At 44.6% G+C, this 17,444-nt stretch overlaps 3 protein-coding genes across 17 annotated transcripts in view; all 3 read right to left on the bottom strand.

Annotated features, from left to right (window-relative positions):
- LOC120825087 (coiled-coil and HOOK domain protein 88a) overlaps positions 1-9,858 on the bottom strand; it is a 37,680-nt gene extending 27,822 nt beyond the window's left edge. For 8 of the 10 annotated variants that reach the window (XR_013450654.1, XM_078080341.1, XM_078080343.1 and 5 more), the window contains exons 1-17: positions 9,730-9,858; positions 9,303-9,392; positions 9,137-9,228; positions 7,653-7,752; positions 6,253-6,337; positions 5,730-5,788; positions 5,559-5,642; positions 5,157-5,294; positions 4,782-4,957; positions 3,460-3,514; positions 2,550-2,708; positions 2,277-2,423; positions 2,021-2,165; positions 1,153-1,728; positions 805-1,070; positions 478-639; positions 53-330 (exon numbers count right to left, since the gene is read on the bottom strand). Coding sequence is in view for 9 of the 10 variants with exons in the window: in XM_078080341.1 (XP_077936467.1) it covers positions 53-330; positions 478-639; positions 805-1,070; positions 1,153-1,728; positions 2,021-2,165; positions 2,277-2,423; positions 2,550-2,708; positions 3,460-3,514; positions 4,782-4,957; positions 5,157-5,294; positions 5,559-5,642; positions 5,730-5,788; positions 6,253-6,337; positions 7,653-7,752; positions 9,137-9,228; positions 9,303-9,365 (2,585 nt within the window). In the remaining variant the exon portion in view is untranslated. Of the gene's footprint in view, positions 1-52; positions 331-477; positions 640-804; positions 1,071-1,152; positions 1,729-2,020; positions 2,166-2,276; positions 2,424-2,549; positions 2,709-3,459; positions 3,515-4,781; positions 4,958-5,156; positions 5,295-5,558; positions 5,643-5,729; positions 5,789-6,252; positions 6,338-7,652; positions 7,753-9,136; positions 9,229-9,302; positions 9,393-9,605; positions 9,676-9,729 lie in introns of those variants that run through there. The other 2 variants (XM_078080342.1, XM_078080346.1) reach the window with 1 other exon arrangement.
- Positions 9,859-11,524: 1,666 nt separating this feature from the next.
- LOC144383300 (uncharacterized) overlaps positions 11,525-17,444 on the bottom strand; it is a 37,637-nt gene continuing 31,717 nt past the window's right edge. For 5 of the 6 annotated variants that reach the window (XR_013450655.1, XM_078080350.1, XM_078080352.1 and 2 more), the window contains 4 exons: positions 13,109-13,260; positions 12,785-12,950; positions 12,530-12,620; positions 11,525-12,358 (listed from right to left, as the gene is read on the bottom strand). Coding sequence is in view for 4 of the 6 variants with exons in the window: in XM_078080350.1 (XP_077936476.1) it covers positions 12,099-12,358; positions 12,530-12,620; positions 12,785-12,950; positions 13,109-13,260 (669 nt within the window). In the remaining 2 variants the exon portion in view is untranslated. Of the gene's footprint in view, positions 12,359-12,529; positions 12,621-12,784; positions 12,951-13,108; positions 13,261-17,444 lie in introns of those variants that run through there. The other variant, XR_013450656.1, reaches the window with a different exon arrangement.
- The window catches only part of LOC144383146 (inactive phospholipase D5-like), a 3,243-nt gene continuing 1,465 nt past the window's right edge, over positions 15,667-17,444 (bottom strand). The window contains exons 2-5 of the mRNA XM_078079991.1: positions 16,788-16,924; positions 16,278-16,461; positions 15,999-16,107; positions 15,667-15,842 (exon numbers count right to left, since the gene is read on the bottom strand). Of these exons, the coding sequence (XP_077936117.1) occupies positions 15,667-15,842; positions 15,999-16,107; positions 16,278-16,461; positions 16,788-16,924 (606 nt within the window). The remainder of the gene's footprint in view (positions 15,843-15,998; positions 16,108-16,277; positions 16,462-16,787; positions 16,925-17,444) is intronic.

Here is a 17,444-nt window from a genome sequence, read left to right as displayed (position 1 = left end):
AATCAGCAGGAAACTCCAGCAACGTGGCGTGATCATCGTGCGTCTCCCCTACCTCTCCTGCATGGTACGATACTCCAGCGTCAGCGCACAATGGGCTTTTTTCAAACAGTCATGCTTGTCTATCAGGGCCGCGTAATCCATGGTCTGCCATTCATCCAGCTCCTCCAGCAGCTTGTTATCTCTTAACAGCTGCTCCTGAACAGCGGGCAGCTCCTCGCGTTCCCGCGTGGCATTGTCCCGCTCGCTTTCTGTTCCTGACTGCTGCTGCTGCAGCTGAGCATTCTGGGCCATGAGGGAAGCACTCTGTGAGTACAGTGTGTATTTCTCCACCTGGAGAAGAAAGCATTAGGAGTTATTGTGTAATATTTCAGTGTGTGTCGTCCGCGTCCTTGTATACTATTGCAGATGTGCGAATATACTTATGTGTGGACGTTACGGGTAGCACAGAGAATAGGGCGTGTTACACTGTTACTGCACCTGCAGGTTTGCGTTGAGTGTCTGCAGGGCTGTGTTGTTCTCCTGCAGTGTGGCGGCCTGCCTCTGCAGGGCGAGGACCTGAGCCTGCTGACTGTCGGACTGATTTTCCAGCTGCCTCAGCTGGGCCTGCATTGCCTGGCGCTCTGCCTCAAGTGTGGCATTCTGGAGAAGAGGAGAGGATGGTATTATTCCAAAATGTGACATGCAGATATGCCTTCAGCACATTGTTTGTTCCAGTAGCATAAACTAAAGTCAAAAGTGCTGGTGTGGTTTAACATCCAGTACTGCTATTTTATAAGTTGTTCACTGTATGAGCCGACCACTTACATTCCTCTCCACTTCAATGAGACGGTCTTTGAGCTTCAGCAGTTCCTTGGTGGCCTCCTGGCTTTCACGAAGACCCCGATTCTCTTTCTCTAGATGCCTCTTTTCCCGCTCGAAGGTTGTGGTTTCCTGCTCCAGACTTTGCTTATCTGTTTCCAGTTGCTCCAGGCGCCGCGCGGAGATCCGAATTTCTTCAAAATTGGCCTGCGGAATCTGGTTCTCTGCCTCCAGCTCCTGAACCTCTTCCTCTAGACGCTGAACTGTCCTCTCTATGGAGACGAAGGGTGGGTTTTACGCTTGCATTACTGAATCTTTTAGTTTGATTTGTGATGTTCGAGCCACAGAACCTACCAGTGTTATCGAGGGAAGTCTGTAGATGTTGGTTAACTGGGTCCAAGGCCCTGCACTTGGCCTCCAGTTGTGTGTGCTTTCTGGCATAGGAGGAATGTGTTGGCAGACCTTTGAAGATGCTGTCATGGCAGGGACTGCAGTCCTTTGAGCCCGGGGAGTGATCACGCGACCCAACAAAACAATGGCGCCTATTGTGATTGTTTTCTAAGACCTTCAGATCAGACATCCCTTCTTTTGAATGGTCTCCTTGGTCCACGTCCTCTAGCTGTCCTTTCACCCGCGCAAGAAGGTCTGGATTTTCTGTGAGGAGGATTTCACTCTGGACTTGCTCCAGATCTTCTGCAGGGAATAGCTGATGACAGTTTGTGGGTTCCCCTAAGTTAAGGTTGCCGATGCTACAGGTCTCCTGGAAGACATCACGCTCAAGGCGGTGGCCATGTTTCGTCCGTGTGTTATTGTTAATGGAGGCAGCTCTCAGTTCCTCTATGGTCTTTGAGAGACTTTGGTTCTCCTTCTCCAGCTTCAGCATGCGACTGCAGGTCCTCTCACTCACCTCGTCGCTCAGAGTCTGGTGGCCTTTAGACAAACACATGGTGGCAATGAACTGAAGGGGGTGAAGACGTGAGACAGACGTTTTGAGATGAAAGGCGAGTTGTAAGTGCCATTAGACAGGCTTTTTGATATCTTCATCATATCTGTGCACAGCTAGCTGACTCTATAGCAATGGGATCTGTGGCAGTGTTCATTTCACCATATATCCAAAACTGCATGCAGAAACATAAACCTTTAATATTTCTGACTCAGAGAAAACATCTTTATAGTAAATAAGAACTTCTAATAAATAATAAAGTATATCAGCAGCTCTTACCCTGAGAGCTCTCAGTGGTCTTGGTAAGCTGGTCTAACTCCCAGCCCAGGTGCTGGGACTCCTCCATTAACCTCCTTTGAGCCAAAGACAGAGGCAGGTTCTCGTCCTGCAGCTCCTCAGTGCGCTTTCGCTCCGCCTCCCTCTCCTGAAGAGGGGAATACAGTATCAGCAGGGACATGAGAACATACAATAACAACATATTTTTTTATGTTTTGTTTAATAATGCCACTGATCCCCCCGTGTGCAGATGTCTGACCTGCTCCATGTCATGGACCCTGGCTTCCACCAGCAGACTGTGTTTCTCCAGATGGTGTATTCTATCGGAGCTTGCTCTCCAGCCTGCCAACTGATCCTCCAGCACCTCCTTGGTCTCCTGTAGCACTCTGTTATCCTCCTTTAACTCCTGACGTACACATGGATCCCCCGCCACCCCACCAAAAAAACAATTAACGTCCGATTTTCGCTTGATTCAAAAACATGAATAATCAAAAGTCATTATCACAAAATGAATTAGTAAAACAACAATCACCTCCACTTTGGCTTTGCAGACCTCCATCTTGTGCAGTTGTTCTCTGTAGCGTCCCACTTCGCTCTCCAGCTTGTCTGCCTTCATGGCTCTCTCTCTGAGGGCGTCCAGCTCGTCCCGGTACGTGCGCGCTGCGCGGGCGTCTACCAGCAGTTGGGAGTTCTGGTGAAGGTTAAGACGGATGCACGATTTAAAGCAAAGAATTAAGGAGCTCTGCATCGTTCTTTCTCGTCTAGTTATGTTAAGTGTCTAAACATAAGTCATCGACGGCTTACAACTATTATTTATTATCAACGCTGCACGGATCTTCGATTTTAGACCAATCATCTAATAATTCCCGGTGAAAATAGTATTTTTGCTTGAAATGGCCATAGAGACAAAGCTGTATTGTAAATTTAACCTCTTTAACTAAAGTTGTATGTGGAAATGACAAATGTATTATTTTGAAAATTATTTGAAATAGTAATGTAAGTAATGTAAAGGGACATTTGACAAATGGCTGGAATAGTTTAAAAAGAGAGAGAACACATTTTGAATCATAGTAAACTAAATGTGTAAGACCTTTCACCAACTAAAATTGGACTTCAACATTTGGGTCAACGTCGACTAAAAATAGACCAAAACTATGAAAGATAAAAATGACTAAAACAAGACGACTGCTTCTGTCTAAAGATTAAAATTGCTGCCAAAACCACCCTGTTGGCCATGCCAACTTGTGCAGCCACAAGGCTAAAGCAGGGAATACAAATCCATATAAGCTTTGCGTGTATCTCTGAGTTCAGAGGTTTAAATTCGCTGTCATTAAGCACTGCTCTGCAGAAAAGTATGGAGTGCAATAATCTGCTGAGCAAACCAAAGCTTACTGTGTGTCATCCTCAGAAGGATGCATTCTTTTTCTTTTCTAATTACAAACCTCCATGTTCTCCAGCTCATGTCTGCAGTCCAGCATCTGCTCACTCTTCTCCTCTCTAGTGGGGTCAGATGGGCGGTGCAGAAAGACAAGCAGGCCGGCTGGTTAGAGTGAACTACTTTCCTCCCACCAAATACTCTAAATGACCATATACAAATACCACTATGGCATATTGTGTTTCGCATATTCACTTGACTTGATTCCAAAGTCAAGCTTCCAACGTAACCTTCTTAAGCCCCATTTTTTTCATTTCTCACATGTTGCGGCCATGCTGACGCAGGTTTAGCTAAGTACTATACACATGAGAGAACCGTCCAAGGCCATACATGCTGCTTTGAGTGACATTGTGTTTGCTCAGCGTCAGCAGTATGTCGAATCTGAGCATCCCAACAAGAAAGGAGAAAGGACAATACAGCCGAGTAAATGGGATGGAGAGCAATGATGGAGCTGAGATCTTGATGGGATCGGGATTAGTGTGTGTGTGTGTGTGTGTGTACATGCAGTGTTGGCTGAAATGCTGAGCCATAATGTGGGTCAGTGCTGGTGCACAGCCATAGAACCTGCCGAGCAGGCAGGAATGTGGGCCAAACTCCCAGGGGCATCTCTTATCCTGTAGTATCTTTCTCTCTGCCTTTTATTCTCTCGCTATTGGAAGTTTCCAAGAGGACGGGCGAACTCTTTACCAACACACATCCTGAAGCAGACAGGGCGGCACGGTGGCGTGGTGGTTAGCACTGTTGCCTCACAGCAAGAAGGTCCTGGGTTTGATTCCGCCCAGTGGCCTTTCTGTGTGGAGTCTGCATGTTCTCCCTGTGTCTACGTGGGTTCTCTCCGGGTTCTCTGGCTTCCTCCCACAGTCCAAAGACATGCTCTGGGGATCAGGTTAATTGGGGACTTTAAATTGCCCGTAGATGTGTGAATGTGAGTGTGGATGGTTATATGTCTCTGTGTTGGCCCTGCGATTGGCTGGCGACCAATCCAGGATGTACCCTGTCTATCGCCTGAAGTTGGCTGGGATGGACTCCAGCCCCCCTGCAACCCTGTGTGCAGGATAAGCGGTTTGACGATGGATGGATGGATCCTGAAGCGGACAGCATCAATGATCAACACTCGTTTCGTATAGAAATGGACAACCGGTTCCTCTTTTGGATCCCATGCGGTTTGCGTCTCAGAACCACTGTTTTCCTGATGATTTCATAGCTGTCCACTAGTAAACTGACATTTTTTGATTGTTTAAATTATATGTTAAAAATTTAGCCCCCACATTCTATTTTTTTTGTTTAACGAGAATGCACTACTCAGTGGAGGAGGTGTCTGGTACTCACAGTTCTTGTCGAAGTCGTCTGATCTTGGCCTTAGAGTCGGCCAGCTCCACAGACAGGTGTTGTTGAGTACCTGTCTGCTGCTGCATGCTGGGGGAGTAGCTGCCAGACTGCGGGCTGGAGGGGCTGTTGAGCAGACTAACCACACCTTCCTTTTCCTGCATGAGCTGCGCTATAGTCTGCAAGCGGACCGGTTATAGATTAGTATTTAATTCAGCACCCAGTGCACTCACAGTATGAACTGTTTCACTATCCACATGTCTTATTATGATGAACACTTTCTAGCATATCAACAATATGTTAAACTTTGTATATTTTTTGATTCCCACACATAAAAAAAACTATTAAACAATAATTTAGAAAATATGACAAATATACCTCCAGATGGGTGTCCCCCTGGTCCAGCACACGTTGCAGGTGCGTGGCCAGGTTCCTCGCTGCGACCTCAAAGTCAGTCGGGTGAACGTCGCTGGACTCAAACCACTGCATATCCAGCAACTCCTGACTGTGGGTCACCTGGTAAAGGAAGAGAAGAGGAATGATCAGAGCAAATACAAGTTTGGCACAAGGATCTTCCCTGTGCAGCTACAAAATGACAGTGACAGTTTTGTCTTTCACCTCTGAATAAATTATTACAACTTTCAAGAATTTCTCGTACTAACAACAATGACTACGTATCTATAAAATTCTTTTTTGTACCAGACAGACGCACAACTACACAGAATTTTCTGAATAACATCGATGTGGGACTCCATATTAATCTCGCATGCGGGCACATACCTCATGAATGTGTGCAGCTATGGCAGCTTTTGTTTCAAAGTCAAGTGTCTGGATCCTCTCAATGTATTCCTCTTTTTCCTCACACTGAAAATGAAAAAGTAGTAACAGTTTAGATCTCCACACCTTATGCAGTCTTGTCTTTTTCCAGATTTCTGATCAGATAGCGTTTACCTGAACTGCACATCCCAACAGAAGCATTAAAAGCTTATTCATTTCCTCCGGACTTTGTTCTGTTAAGAGGGAAAAAAAGGCTTGAAAAAAAAATACAATAACAGATTGAAGTATACTAAGTTCTGCTGCCTTGGATTTAGTGAACTGCTTGCTGGTGAATTTGGGTGGCTTTACATCACAAAGCAATGTGCTTATCAGACTCATAGAAGGCAATTTATTATAAAAGTGATCAGAAAACTGTTTCACGAGCCCTTTTTAGTGGAAGTTGCTAAGTGATTTGATTTGTTCGCTAATTAGATTAGATAGATTGTCATAACTTTCATATTGTTCAGATGTTAACATTTTCTTAATGCATTTAACTACATTATTGCTAGTGGTCCACTTTAGTTGTATTAAATGAGCTGCTTTAATTGTTTTTTCAAATTATAGATACATCATTTAGCCAAATACACTATAAAATAGTCTATATTACGCATTGCTTTATTTTAGGTCTGTTACTGGAAATCAATGCAGTGCTTCATACCACAGTAAGGAGTCCTGCCAAGCAGCAACACGTTTGGCAAAGGAAGGTACGGCAAAGGAATCATGATAAATTGTCTCAGGTTATCCTGAAAAAAGAGAGAAACAGCGAGCGATGAGGGAGCAGAAGGGAAGATGAGTACATTTCAAGCCAAACTAAAACGAGGACTGAATACAAACACATCTCGCGGTTGAGCCAAAGTGCTTGAATGCACAGGGACGTATGTGTGTACAGCACATAGCAACTGCCTAAATACACGTATAGAAACACAGGCAACAAATGGAGGAGCCCCCTGAATGGGTTGATGACAGTTTCCCTGCTGCAGTGTTCGGTCAACCTAATAAAGTGAAGCGAGGCTCACACCTCATAAAGTTCAGGAATCTGTCGTTGATTCCTGTACGCAAGGAGACCCACAGTTTACTAGAGCCAAATTACAAAGTGTTTGTGTGCTGAAAAATTAAAATAACATGGTGACGTTAAAATATTAGCTTTGCTGCTGAAAGAGCTGATCACAGACTGCAGTCTGCATGAAATAGTTATTTTAATAGGAGCATTAATAAAAAGCTGCAGTCTGTCGCAGGTTTAAATGAATACTGATGTTTCTTTGGCTCAGATCATCCTAATCAGGAATCAGGAATCGGGAAACATTTATTGCCAAAATATGTCATACATACAAGGAATTTGACTTGGCGGTTGGTGCGTAACAGTATGACAATAGACAACGAGACAGCAGTGCACGAGTATTAAAATAAAATAAAATGCTAACGCCATGGGTTAGTAGAATAAGGCTATGGGTTAATTTAAGATAAGAGAATAAAGTTAAAGTTAAAATTAACTAGAAATGACCAAACCTTAAGTTCAGAAAGAGTAAAATATAATGGTATCATATCATAATGATTTCACATACGCTGTTAATCTATTGGTTTATTTGTTCTTTTGCAGGGCTGATCTGAGGCACTTGATCGTAGCATCCTCAGTCAAATTACTTTTCCCGTGCTCTCAGCAAGAGAAAGCTCATCTGGAATGTTACTTAATTACTCTGACACAGACAGCAAATCCAAGATCCAACATCAGCGTCCGTCCGTGAATCTCGTGTGGCTTCATGTGTCGCTCTAAAGCTCTGTCTGTGGCTCTGACCGGGCCCTCGCTCCTCTGCTGATTACACACATGTGTACATGGCATGCATCTTAAGAGGAACCCAATGATCTGCCGTGACACAAGTGGTACCAACTATCTGCGCGTGCGTGAGCCCGTGTGCACGTGATGGATGACACAAAAATGTAAGAAGAGTTGAAAAATCCAATGTTCAGATGCAATAATCCCGGGGAAAGCTTAGTCGCCGGTTTGGAGACATTATATAAGATGTAGATGAGAAACAACAGGAGGAAACATTCTGAACTCACGTGGTAATATGTTTTGATTCGCTGGACGAGAACGTTCAGGTTCTGCGTCCTCTGACTCGGATCCCTGCTCACTTTCTTTGCAGGTGTAGCTGAGGGATTTCTGAAAGCGGGACACGACATAAAGAAAGTTTACTTGACATTTCTGCTGTTCACGAACAAACAAACAAATAAAGCGTTGTGTGTGGAACTGAGTGAGAAGCTGCAAGCTGGTGAAAGTCTTGGCTCAGGGATCGACATGAAAACATGTATGAGGTCTCTATTCATCTCTAACTTTAGCCTCCTGACGTCACTCCTTTCAGCCAACAAACCACACGGCCTGAGCCAAATAGGGTGGCATGAAGCTGTTCACCCAAAGGGAACTCTTTAGCTGGATTCTTCAGCTGTTGGCTAGGGCAATGCAACTTGTATGGGGGCAGACCTCACCCTGTTACCCAGGAAAGGAAACCAAACCTGATTTGAACTAATGGATGAAAGAGAGATAAAGATGCTGCCTCGCCGCAGAGTACATCACATGGTTTTTATAGGCTTTCCTCCGTCGCTGTGCTGTTTTTTTTTTTGTGACATCTCCCTTCCCGTCCCTTCCCATCTGTGTCCCAGTGCCACTAAACACCAGCACCAAGGCCATAATCCCAGAGGGTCTCCCAATCCGGGAGATTATCCCGCCTCTTAACCCTCCCCTCGGCACAGCATTGTTATGCACTTAGAGCTGGTTATTGTGCCGCTGGGGGATAAATGGGATGAATGCATACTGTGGACTTGAGGTGGCTAGACATCATTATCCACACGTGCATTGGGTGATCAGGTCTTTAAGTTTTTTAAACGTTGCTTAGCAACTCTTGAATTCCATTCTACCATCGATGTGTCATCCGAAAAAACGAACTGAAGCAACATGTCAGTTTACAGCAGTTTGTGTCTCATTGTGAGCTGACAGAGGACCATCAGTTCATGTTTGTTATTAAGGGGGAAGTTAATTCCCCCAGAACATAAGGCACCAAAATCATAACCTCTTAAAGAAGCGTCTTGACAGTATGATGAACCTCATGTCTGTTTCAGGTGAAGTCCCTCAGTGTCTTTAATGTTCAACGTTACTTCTAAGTAATGGAGAAGTTGAATTTAAAGACTTCTGCTGACGACAAAGATACCCCTTATCACTGAAGAGTGACAAAGCCACTACTGTTGCTCGCTGGATAAGTATGTTAACAGACGCTGGATACTGTACCAATGGCTGCTATAGACGCCACAAAGGGAGAAGATGAAAAAACTCAACAAAGCGTAATAAGGATGATTAAGCTCTAGTACTTGAACTACTATCTACTTCATCTTCACCCCCCATCAAGTATTATTCAAGTATGTGACAGTGCAGCTTTAAATACAGGGTACTAGTGTGAATAACCATCTGGAGACTACTACAAAACCTGAATTATACATGTGAAAAATGCAAGAGAAGCTTCAAAAACAGAGCAATGTGGCACGAAGTGACTCACATTTGTGTCATGACATCGTTCAAAAAGACTCCGTCCAGTAGTACAGAGAAGTCAAAGTTCATGTCCCCATCTAGTGGCACGAATGTCCTCACCTGAAATAATTCACAGGATGACAGGTCAGTTTCACAACGTCTGAAGGCAAACCACAGCCTTCTGCAACACTCACCCAAGTGACGAGTGCGCTCCGCATGAATTCGTCCAGACGGGGCGGCAAAACGGCTCCTTCCATCGCTACCGGGGGCTGCGGGGGACCAACCTTCAACAGAAAACCCCAGATGTATGTCAGTCAAACGCTGGCGGCCGCCCGGCACACGCATTTGGAGACGGTCTCGCTCGAGCGCATCGTCCAAATGGTGCCGTACGTGCTGTTTAGTCGTGAACGTCTAACGTCTCCGCACGCGCCGCGTCCACCGCAAACCGGCGGTTTAAATGTCGCCAAATCGCCGTTCAAACGTTCCGTCCGTCCTACCCGGTCCGCGTTTCGTCCCCGGCTAACGTTGGCATCCCCCTTGGTCCCCCCGCTGCAAAGGCATCCACCCCCCCCCCCCCCATCCCATCCCACCACCCACCCTCCTGACCCCTCCTCCTCCTACCAGCGTCCCTGCCTTCGCGTCGTGAAGATGCCGATGGAGCTGAAGTAATGTAATGGCTTCAATCTGTCACCATAACAACAAGCCCCCCCCCCTCTACGCTAGTAACTGAAAGCTGGCGCGTGCTTCTGCGTTTGCGTCTGCGTCGTTGCGTCGACGCACTCGTTTCAATTCATGCTTCCAAAAGTCTTGCGTGTGTTGCAGAGCAATTCACCGCCAGAACAACAGGCGGAGTGACGTGTTTTTGTTGTTTGTTTATTTATCATAGACTTTATTGCCCCGCGCATCGCCACTGCTGCTTTTCATCGGACACATTTGTCCCGTATTTTCCTCCACAACTTTGTGCACCTCTCGACCGGCAAATTCCCTCCGTGAATCCAACCCGCTTCTACAACCCGCCACTTGAATAAAAACGGAAATAGTTATCAACTTTATCTGACGTAGTAGTAACTGAAATTCCTCCATTTGGGATTTAAATGCTGAACTTTGTGCAGATGGTGTGAACTACGACGGACACACAACCAGGTTATTTTGTAAATCATCTTGTTTGGGAGTTTGTCTGCCTACCAGTGGCCAAATTAGGTTCATGCAGTTTGACTGAGTTCATCACTGTACTATTACACACAACTTTAAATCAAACTGAATTCATGCTTTGCACTGTTTCTAGTGTAAAATAGCATTTTCTTAGACATTATGTATGCTTTGGAATAATGCAATATTAAACATGTGTTGTCGGTGCACAATGAGATTATTTAATGTGTACTGACCTTATTACTGTTGAAATGTTTTCCTGCATAAATGCATGATGCTTGTATTTTCTAATGAAATTAAAATGAAAAAAATGATTAACTGATTATTCTAAAGCCCCCCTTATGTTTCAAATGTAATCTTTATTCTCCCTTTGCATGAGGCCCAATGGTATGTAACTCACAGATCACTAGTGACTTTGAAACAAGGACAATATGAACAATGGTCGGGTAGCACTTTATAATTCAATGCTAATTACATTCTGTAAAACAGAAAACATGGCCACGATCATTTTATAATGATCTGCTGAGAAGCACCTAACCTTGTTTTGAGGGAATTCCCTCCCTCCTGGCAGGTCTCCCTGCCACCGCCATTCGACCTCTGCAGCTCATTCAGAATGCAGCAGCTCGACTGGTCTTCAACCTTCCGAAATTCTCCCACACTACTCCACTCCTCCGCTCTCTTCACTGGCTACCGGTGGCCGCCCGCATCCAGTTCAAAACATTGGTGCTCACGTACCATGCTGTGAATGGATCGGGTCCAGCTTACATCCAGGACATGGTGAAACCCTACATCCCAACCCGCACTCTCCGCTCTGCATCTGCAAAACTACTCGTCCCTCCCTCACTGAGAGCAAAACACTCGACTAGGTCTCGACTCTTCGCTGTCCTTGCGCCGAAATGGTGGAACGAGCTCTCTGAAGACATCAGGACCGCAGAGAGCCTTCACATCTTTCGCCGCAAACTAAAGACACACCTCTTCAGACTCTACCTCGACTAAAGACTAACAAATTGTAGCACTTAAATTGTACTTGTAACGTCACTCATCTATAGCAAATTGTAAATTGGCTTATTTGAGGAAATTGCACTTTCTTGTTTCTTGTTCTCCTGAGTTTGTACCCTATGGTTGAATGCACTTATTGTACGTCGCTTTGGATAAAAGCGTCAGCTAAATGACATGTAATGTAATGTAATGTAATGTAAATGTCGGCCCCTCCATGCTGAAAAGAGAGGCGATGCTGAAATAAACACAACAATAATTAGGAGGTATTAACAGGTACTTTTTATTAGGTCAGATAAACACTTTCAATGAGATCGTCACATCTGTAAAACTACTGCATAGGCCTAAGTGCGATTCGTTAATAGCATTCAAGTTCTGAATGCTTTGCAAAACAAGTATTAAAAAGTGTCTAAAATATAAATTAAAACTAGATCATCATTCAATATTGAAGTTTTTGTTTTGGTGAGTTCTGATCGGGTATCTTTATGGCTTTAAATACGATTCACATACAGTATATTGTCAAATAATCAGCATAGTGCTTGGAATAGTTTAAAGATTACATTTGAATATTGCTTCCAATGTTCATGCAGCAAAGCATGCTCATATAACAGTCAACATTTAAGGAAGTAGTTAGATACTGATACTGTAACTTGCAACTGTATTGAGTGACATGTTCACCTCAAATACTGTCTTTGTTGATTGCAAATGGATCTAATGAAATAATCTCACAAAAGGAATGTCAAGTCTAATAATGTACGTCACATTCTCATATCGTGTACATGTGTTGTAAAATTGTAGCGTATTCAGCCTGATGAGGCTTAAGTATACATAAAGACATTCTGTGCTTATGAAGATAAAGGGTCGTTCCGCTCGTTTTCCTCCTTTGTCTGAGATTTCATTTTCACTCCATGCAGGTTTCTATATTTGCCCTGATGATGATCTTTGTGTCCCTGAAGACTCTTAGCGTAACGTGACCTCCAGTCTCTCTCAAAAGCAGCCTTGAAGTCTTCCAGGAACCCCGAGCCTTCAGGGCTATTTTTCATCTTAACTACCAGCCCAACTCCCGTGTTGATGGCAAAGTCACTCCCGACCCAGTTGTGGTTACCTGTGGAGAGACAGAACACCTTACATAGTGTGTCTGTGTAGTATCTCGAGATATGAAGTTACACTACTGTGCTTTTCTTCTTGCAAGCATTGCAAAGAGAGAGCAAACAACGAGAAAAAAAGAATAATTTGAATATATGAATTGAATGCAAACACAGTGTACATTGCGTACCAATATAGACAGCATTGTCGGTCACCATGTACTTGTTGTGGTTGAGTCCATGTTGAATGTCATTGTCTTTCTCCTTGCGGCTAAAAAACCTCTGAAAAAAATGCATTCATCATGCTCAGTGTGTAAAGCACCCGCACTTTTTCTAAATACAATATGCAAGAATAGAGAATCAAGAACAAGTTCGGAAGTTAACTCCAAATACCAAACTGCAGCTTTCAAGAAACGAATTGGAAGGAACCGTGTGAATTCACGCACCACCTCTAACGAACAGTTGTGCAGCTGCATGCAGAGCGACTTGAGGGAGGTGACAAAGTTAAAGGTCAGGGGGTGAGTCTTCTTCCAGAAGCTTATCAGCAGGCGAACCCTCACTCCTCTCAGCACCACAGCCTCTGTGATCATCTCATCAAGAGGCGACCAGTACCTGTTGATGCAACCACTGGAATTAGACAACTAGTGTTACAATTTAAAGGCGCCGATACAAACGGTATGTTACTCAAATTTAAGCTACTGAATGAATCAATTTCATTTTCAACTTTAAATCCCAAGACCCACACAAATCACATCCGTCTTACAGAATACCTTGTGACTGACGTTCCTCTGAAACTCCTGCTCCACAGAGGGAGGTAGTCCGTCACAGATATGAAGACGAATGTCTTTGCGCTCTGGATGACTTGATGTATGGCATCTACATCTCTGGTGCGATCTTTAGCGCAGAAGAGTTCAGGGGAGGTCTGCAGAGAGGATACATCATTCAGACAACTTTAGTATTGAATGTGTGTGTGTGTGTGTGTGTGTGTGTGTGCTACTCTCCATCAAAATGTATAAATGTGCAGTGCTGTGGAAAATACCCCCCCCCCCCCCTCTCGAGGGACAACATTGTCTAAAAAATATGATTAGAATGACTTCCAAACTAAGTTTGTCCAAATTCAAACAACCTCATTTATACAGCACTTAAAAATGAAATGTTACACCTAAAAGATCAACACAGTTAGGAATATACTTTTCCAGGCAAAGTTTGTCAAAGTGAAGGGCAACAACAAGGCACACTGGCAAGAAGAAAAGGCACAACAGCAGGTCGGGTTTGCGAGCAGCTTCTAACAGCATGGTTCCATTAGTTACTGCAGGATGACAAATGACCTAAATGCCACTGATACACCACTTGTCGCTTTGAGGGTAACGAGATTCATTACTGTCAAATTAGGCTGAGCTATTCAGAATCAAGATGCTGCTCAGCGTGATATTAACGTGATTAATCACCGGCAGCGGTGCCCGATATCAGTTGGTGATGAAACTTTTACAAAGACATTCACCATCTGATCCAGAGTCAGGTTATCGGCGCCTTAAGAGGAATATAAAACAGTTGAATTGTTTCTTACAGACGAGGCCCTTGGTTTCTGAATTTTGTGTCGAGTCACTTTGTGCGTTAAGGTGAAGTGATAAATAAGGTTGCACTGCAAAGTCGTTCCTCACAGACACATAAGCGGTGGCCTCTGAGTTGTTGAGTTGCAGCTCCAGGGCGGCGTCCCTCCCGTACAGGGCCGTAACTCTCTTTGACCAGATGGAGGGGATGTAGTCCCTCTCGTGGAGCTGCCAGTAAAACGAGAAGACTCGGTGGAGGTCCAGAGCCAGGCAGCTGCAGTTATACACCACCACCCCCAGTTCTTTCCTCTGATGGGAGTCAAAAAGAAGCACACAGGAGCAGGTGAGGCAGCAGAAAGGTGGCAGTCTGTGTTGTAAGTGTGTTTAGCAATGTGACAGAAGGAATTAGAGTTAGATGAAAGGAAAAAGTCATGCTGATTTTAAAGGGATAATAGCAACAGTACGTGAGGGGATTTGATAATCTAGTATTATATTAAAACAACATGGTTAGGGTATTTAGGACCACAAAGCTTTCGGTTAAGCACTCCGACATGCTCATGATGAAAATGATAACGTGCTGACCTTTTTATAGGTATAATGTTGATCATATATGGTGAACATAAATATTATACATTTTAGTGATTTAGCACATTTGCTGACCAACAGCCGAGGCCGATGCGAATGACGGTTTTTCAGTAGTAGTAGTAGTAGTAGTAGTAGTATTAGACCCAATTTCACCTATGATGGTGCTATATGAAAAGGTGAGGTGAAGATTATTTTGTTCCATATTCAATCAAAATGCTTGTGGAGACATTTTACTCAAAACCACAAACATCAACCTCAGGAAAGTCAGGGACTCACATATGTCAATAGAATTCATTTTCTGGGATGAATGTGCAAACTAATTGCAATCCATTAAATTGTTATTTTTCAGTCCGGAGCAAAGCATTTATTCTAATTTGGTGAGTGACCCAGAAGGAAGCACACAGAGGAAGCAATCTATTCTACTACAATTTATAGTGAAGTAATGGTGGCTCTCATTTTGCCTCTGTTCCTACCTTCTATTCTGTCATTTGTGTGTGTGTGTGTGTGTGTTTCCTATATGTGTCCCTTCCTTCCCTCTGGGTTTAGAGGTAATTACATCTCACAGCAGTTGTACCTCGAGCCAGCAGTGAAGTATGAAAAGTGACATGTAATCGCTTCAAGTGGTAGTATGCTGATGCTCCTCGGTTCCTTCTTCATAGTGAATTACATACTAAATGCAAAGTGAAATGCTACTTGTCTTTCTGGCCCGCCTCAGACAGCAATTTTAAATCATCCCTAATGCCCATTAATACTGACTTGGGTAATTGCATAAAAAGGTACAGGTTAAAGAGTGGAACTAATCCCGACTATGTTTTAAATCCCCATTGTGTGCAAATGTTATCATTTAATTAAGTTTGTCCATGTATTTCTGAGAGGCCAAAATCTGTTGTAGCCATTTTGAGGCTAGAAAAGAACTGCAGGTTTGACCAGACACAACTGCAGCAGCTCATCTGTCCACCGGTTCGACTGAGTTCTGCACACGGGTGTTGGTCGATGTTTGTCCGTTACCTTGGAGAGAGACCTCCAGTCCATGTCAGCGCTCCCGACGTAAATGTGTCTCCGATCCACTATCCAGAACGAGGAATGCAGTCCTCCTCTGGTAAGAGCTGTCATATTAACAAAATGAACTTCTGCATCTGGACATTGTGAGACAGAGAGACGGGTGGAGAGAGTTGTGGGAATGCGCCAAGTGGTCAGGGAGCTTCTGACAGACATTGGGGAAAAGCAGGCAGGCGGACCGGCAGCCCGTACGTAAACACGTTCACGGTTTTATGACCTTCATCGTGGCGTTTGGCCCACATGATGAAGGTTGTAGGACCCTCGTGGTGAAGGTGCTGGATGGGGCTCAGGTGTGAAAACGAGCCTTCATCTGTCAACCAAAACACTCACTGAAATTCTTCTCCTTTAAAAACTAGTTTGCGCACAGAAAACGGGTGAATAGCTGGGAGCTATAACTCTTCATTCGGGAAGGTTACTGTGGCATATCAGATTGCATTCATGAAATGAAAATGTGACAGCCTCTCACTGTGCGCTGCCAAGGTCTTCAGTTCAGCAGAGTTAGTCAGACTGCTGGCAATCTTCAGTTTTACCCCACGAGAGTTGAGGCCGAGCAGTCTCTGGAACAACAGCTGACCCTGGAGAGGAGGAGAGGGATGTTCTGCATTACTGTCGCTGAGCAGTGCTTCCAGATGCCCCTTAAAAAGGCCAATGCCAATTGCATTCGCCCTGTAATGACCTGGGGCATCCAGTTGGTTCGTGCTCTGCGTGAATGGATACATTCACACTGTCTGACGTGACTTTGTACCTGTTTGGCAGGGCTCGGCGCTGCTTCAAGGTCCCAGGGGTTTAAGGCCCAGACGGGTGACACCACCTCAACCGAGTGCTTCGCCTTGTCCAGCAACGTATGAAAGGCGACGGAGAGAGGGAGGTGGGGACTGCCATCCACGGGGAGGAAGACGTCGTCTGGAATATTCTCCACCAGCACGATGCTAGAAATGAACACACTTCCTTAGGAGTAGCACCGCTTTGGAGTGCTACTGCGTACGTTCTACACGTTGTATAAAGCCTTCTGTGGCTAAATCTAGGTTTTGTGGAGATAGCGTGTCCCCCTCCTCATATCCTCCTGGGGCTCCAAAAGCCACTAGCATAACCCTTGAGAACCTCTGACCGAGATGTTGGCAGTCGAGTGGAATTATGGGTAGTGTAGATTTTGAAAAATGGAGAAAAATGTGTGGAATGCAAGATAATATCTCTACTGCATAAATGTTGATGCAGCAGACCTTTCAAGTATATATATGTATATATAATGTCACACCTGCAGTCCCTGCTGCAATTTTCTTCCGTGATGCCATCCTCATCATCCCCCCAAATGTCCACCGATGAGAAGATCAACACCACCAGCACAGCAAAGCAGCATAGAAGGGCAAAGATGGCAATGCACTTCTGCTGGGTCTGTGAGACGGAAGATGAGTGAGACACACAGACGAAAGCATTGTACAACCCTTCTCCTAGTAACAGAACGGTAACACAAAAGACAGTGGAGACATTCATGGGACAGTTTTGGGTGGTGCACAAAAAGGACGTTATCCGCCATTATCAGCCATTGAATGCATGGCGTCATTCAATCGCATTGATTAGAAGTTTGAATCGCAAATGATGCAACACAACTACTCGTCGTCTCCAGACTGTAGAAACTCTTAATTTGACAACTTGGCTGCAGGGAAGTTCAAAGCTGTGGAGCGAAACCCCCTGAGCTTTAACAATCCGTCTTTATGCCACGGCGCAGAGGACAACTGAAGTGTAACACTCTCCAGCCAAAGGCAAAATAATACACGCCGAAGCCCAACGACAGTATAGAAATTGCTGGCGACTCTGGTTCATACTTTCCTGTGTACCGTCTGCTTTGTTGTCGAAGCGAATCCCCAGCTGAAGGGGATTTTATGACCTCTGGGCCAGCATCCGCACGCCCAAT

The sequence above is a fragment of the Gasterosteus aculeatus genome, chromosome 9, assembly GCF_964276395.1.
Source record: "Gasterosteus aculeatus chromosome 9, fGasAcu3.hap1.1, whole genome shotgun sequence".
NCBI classification, from domain to species: domain Eukaryota; kingdom Metazoa; phylum Chordata; class Actinopteri; order Perciformes; family Gasterosteidae; genus Gasterosteus; species Gasterosteus aculeatus.
Note: the sequence above shows the minus strand (reverse complement) of the source record. Positions and strands in the feature narration are given on the sequence as shown.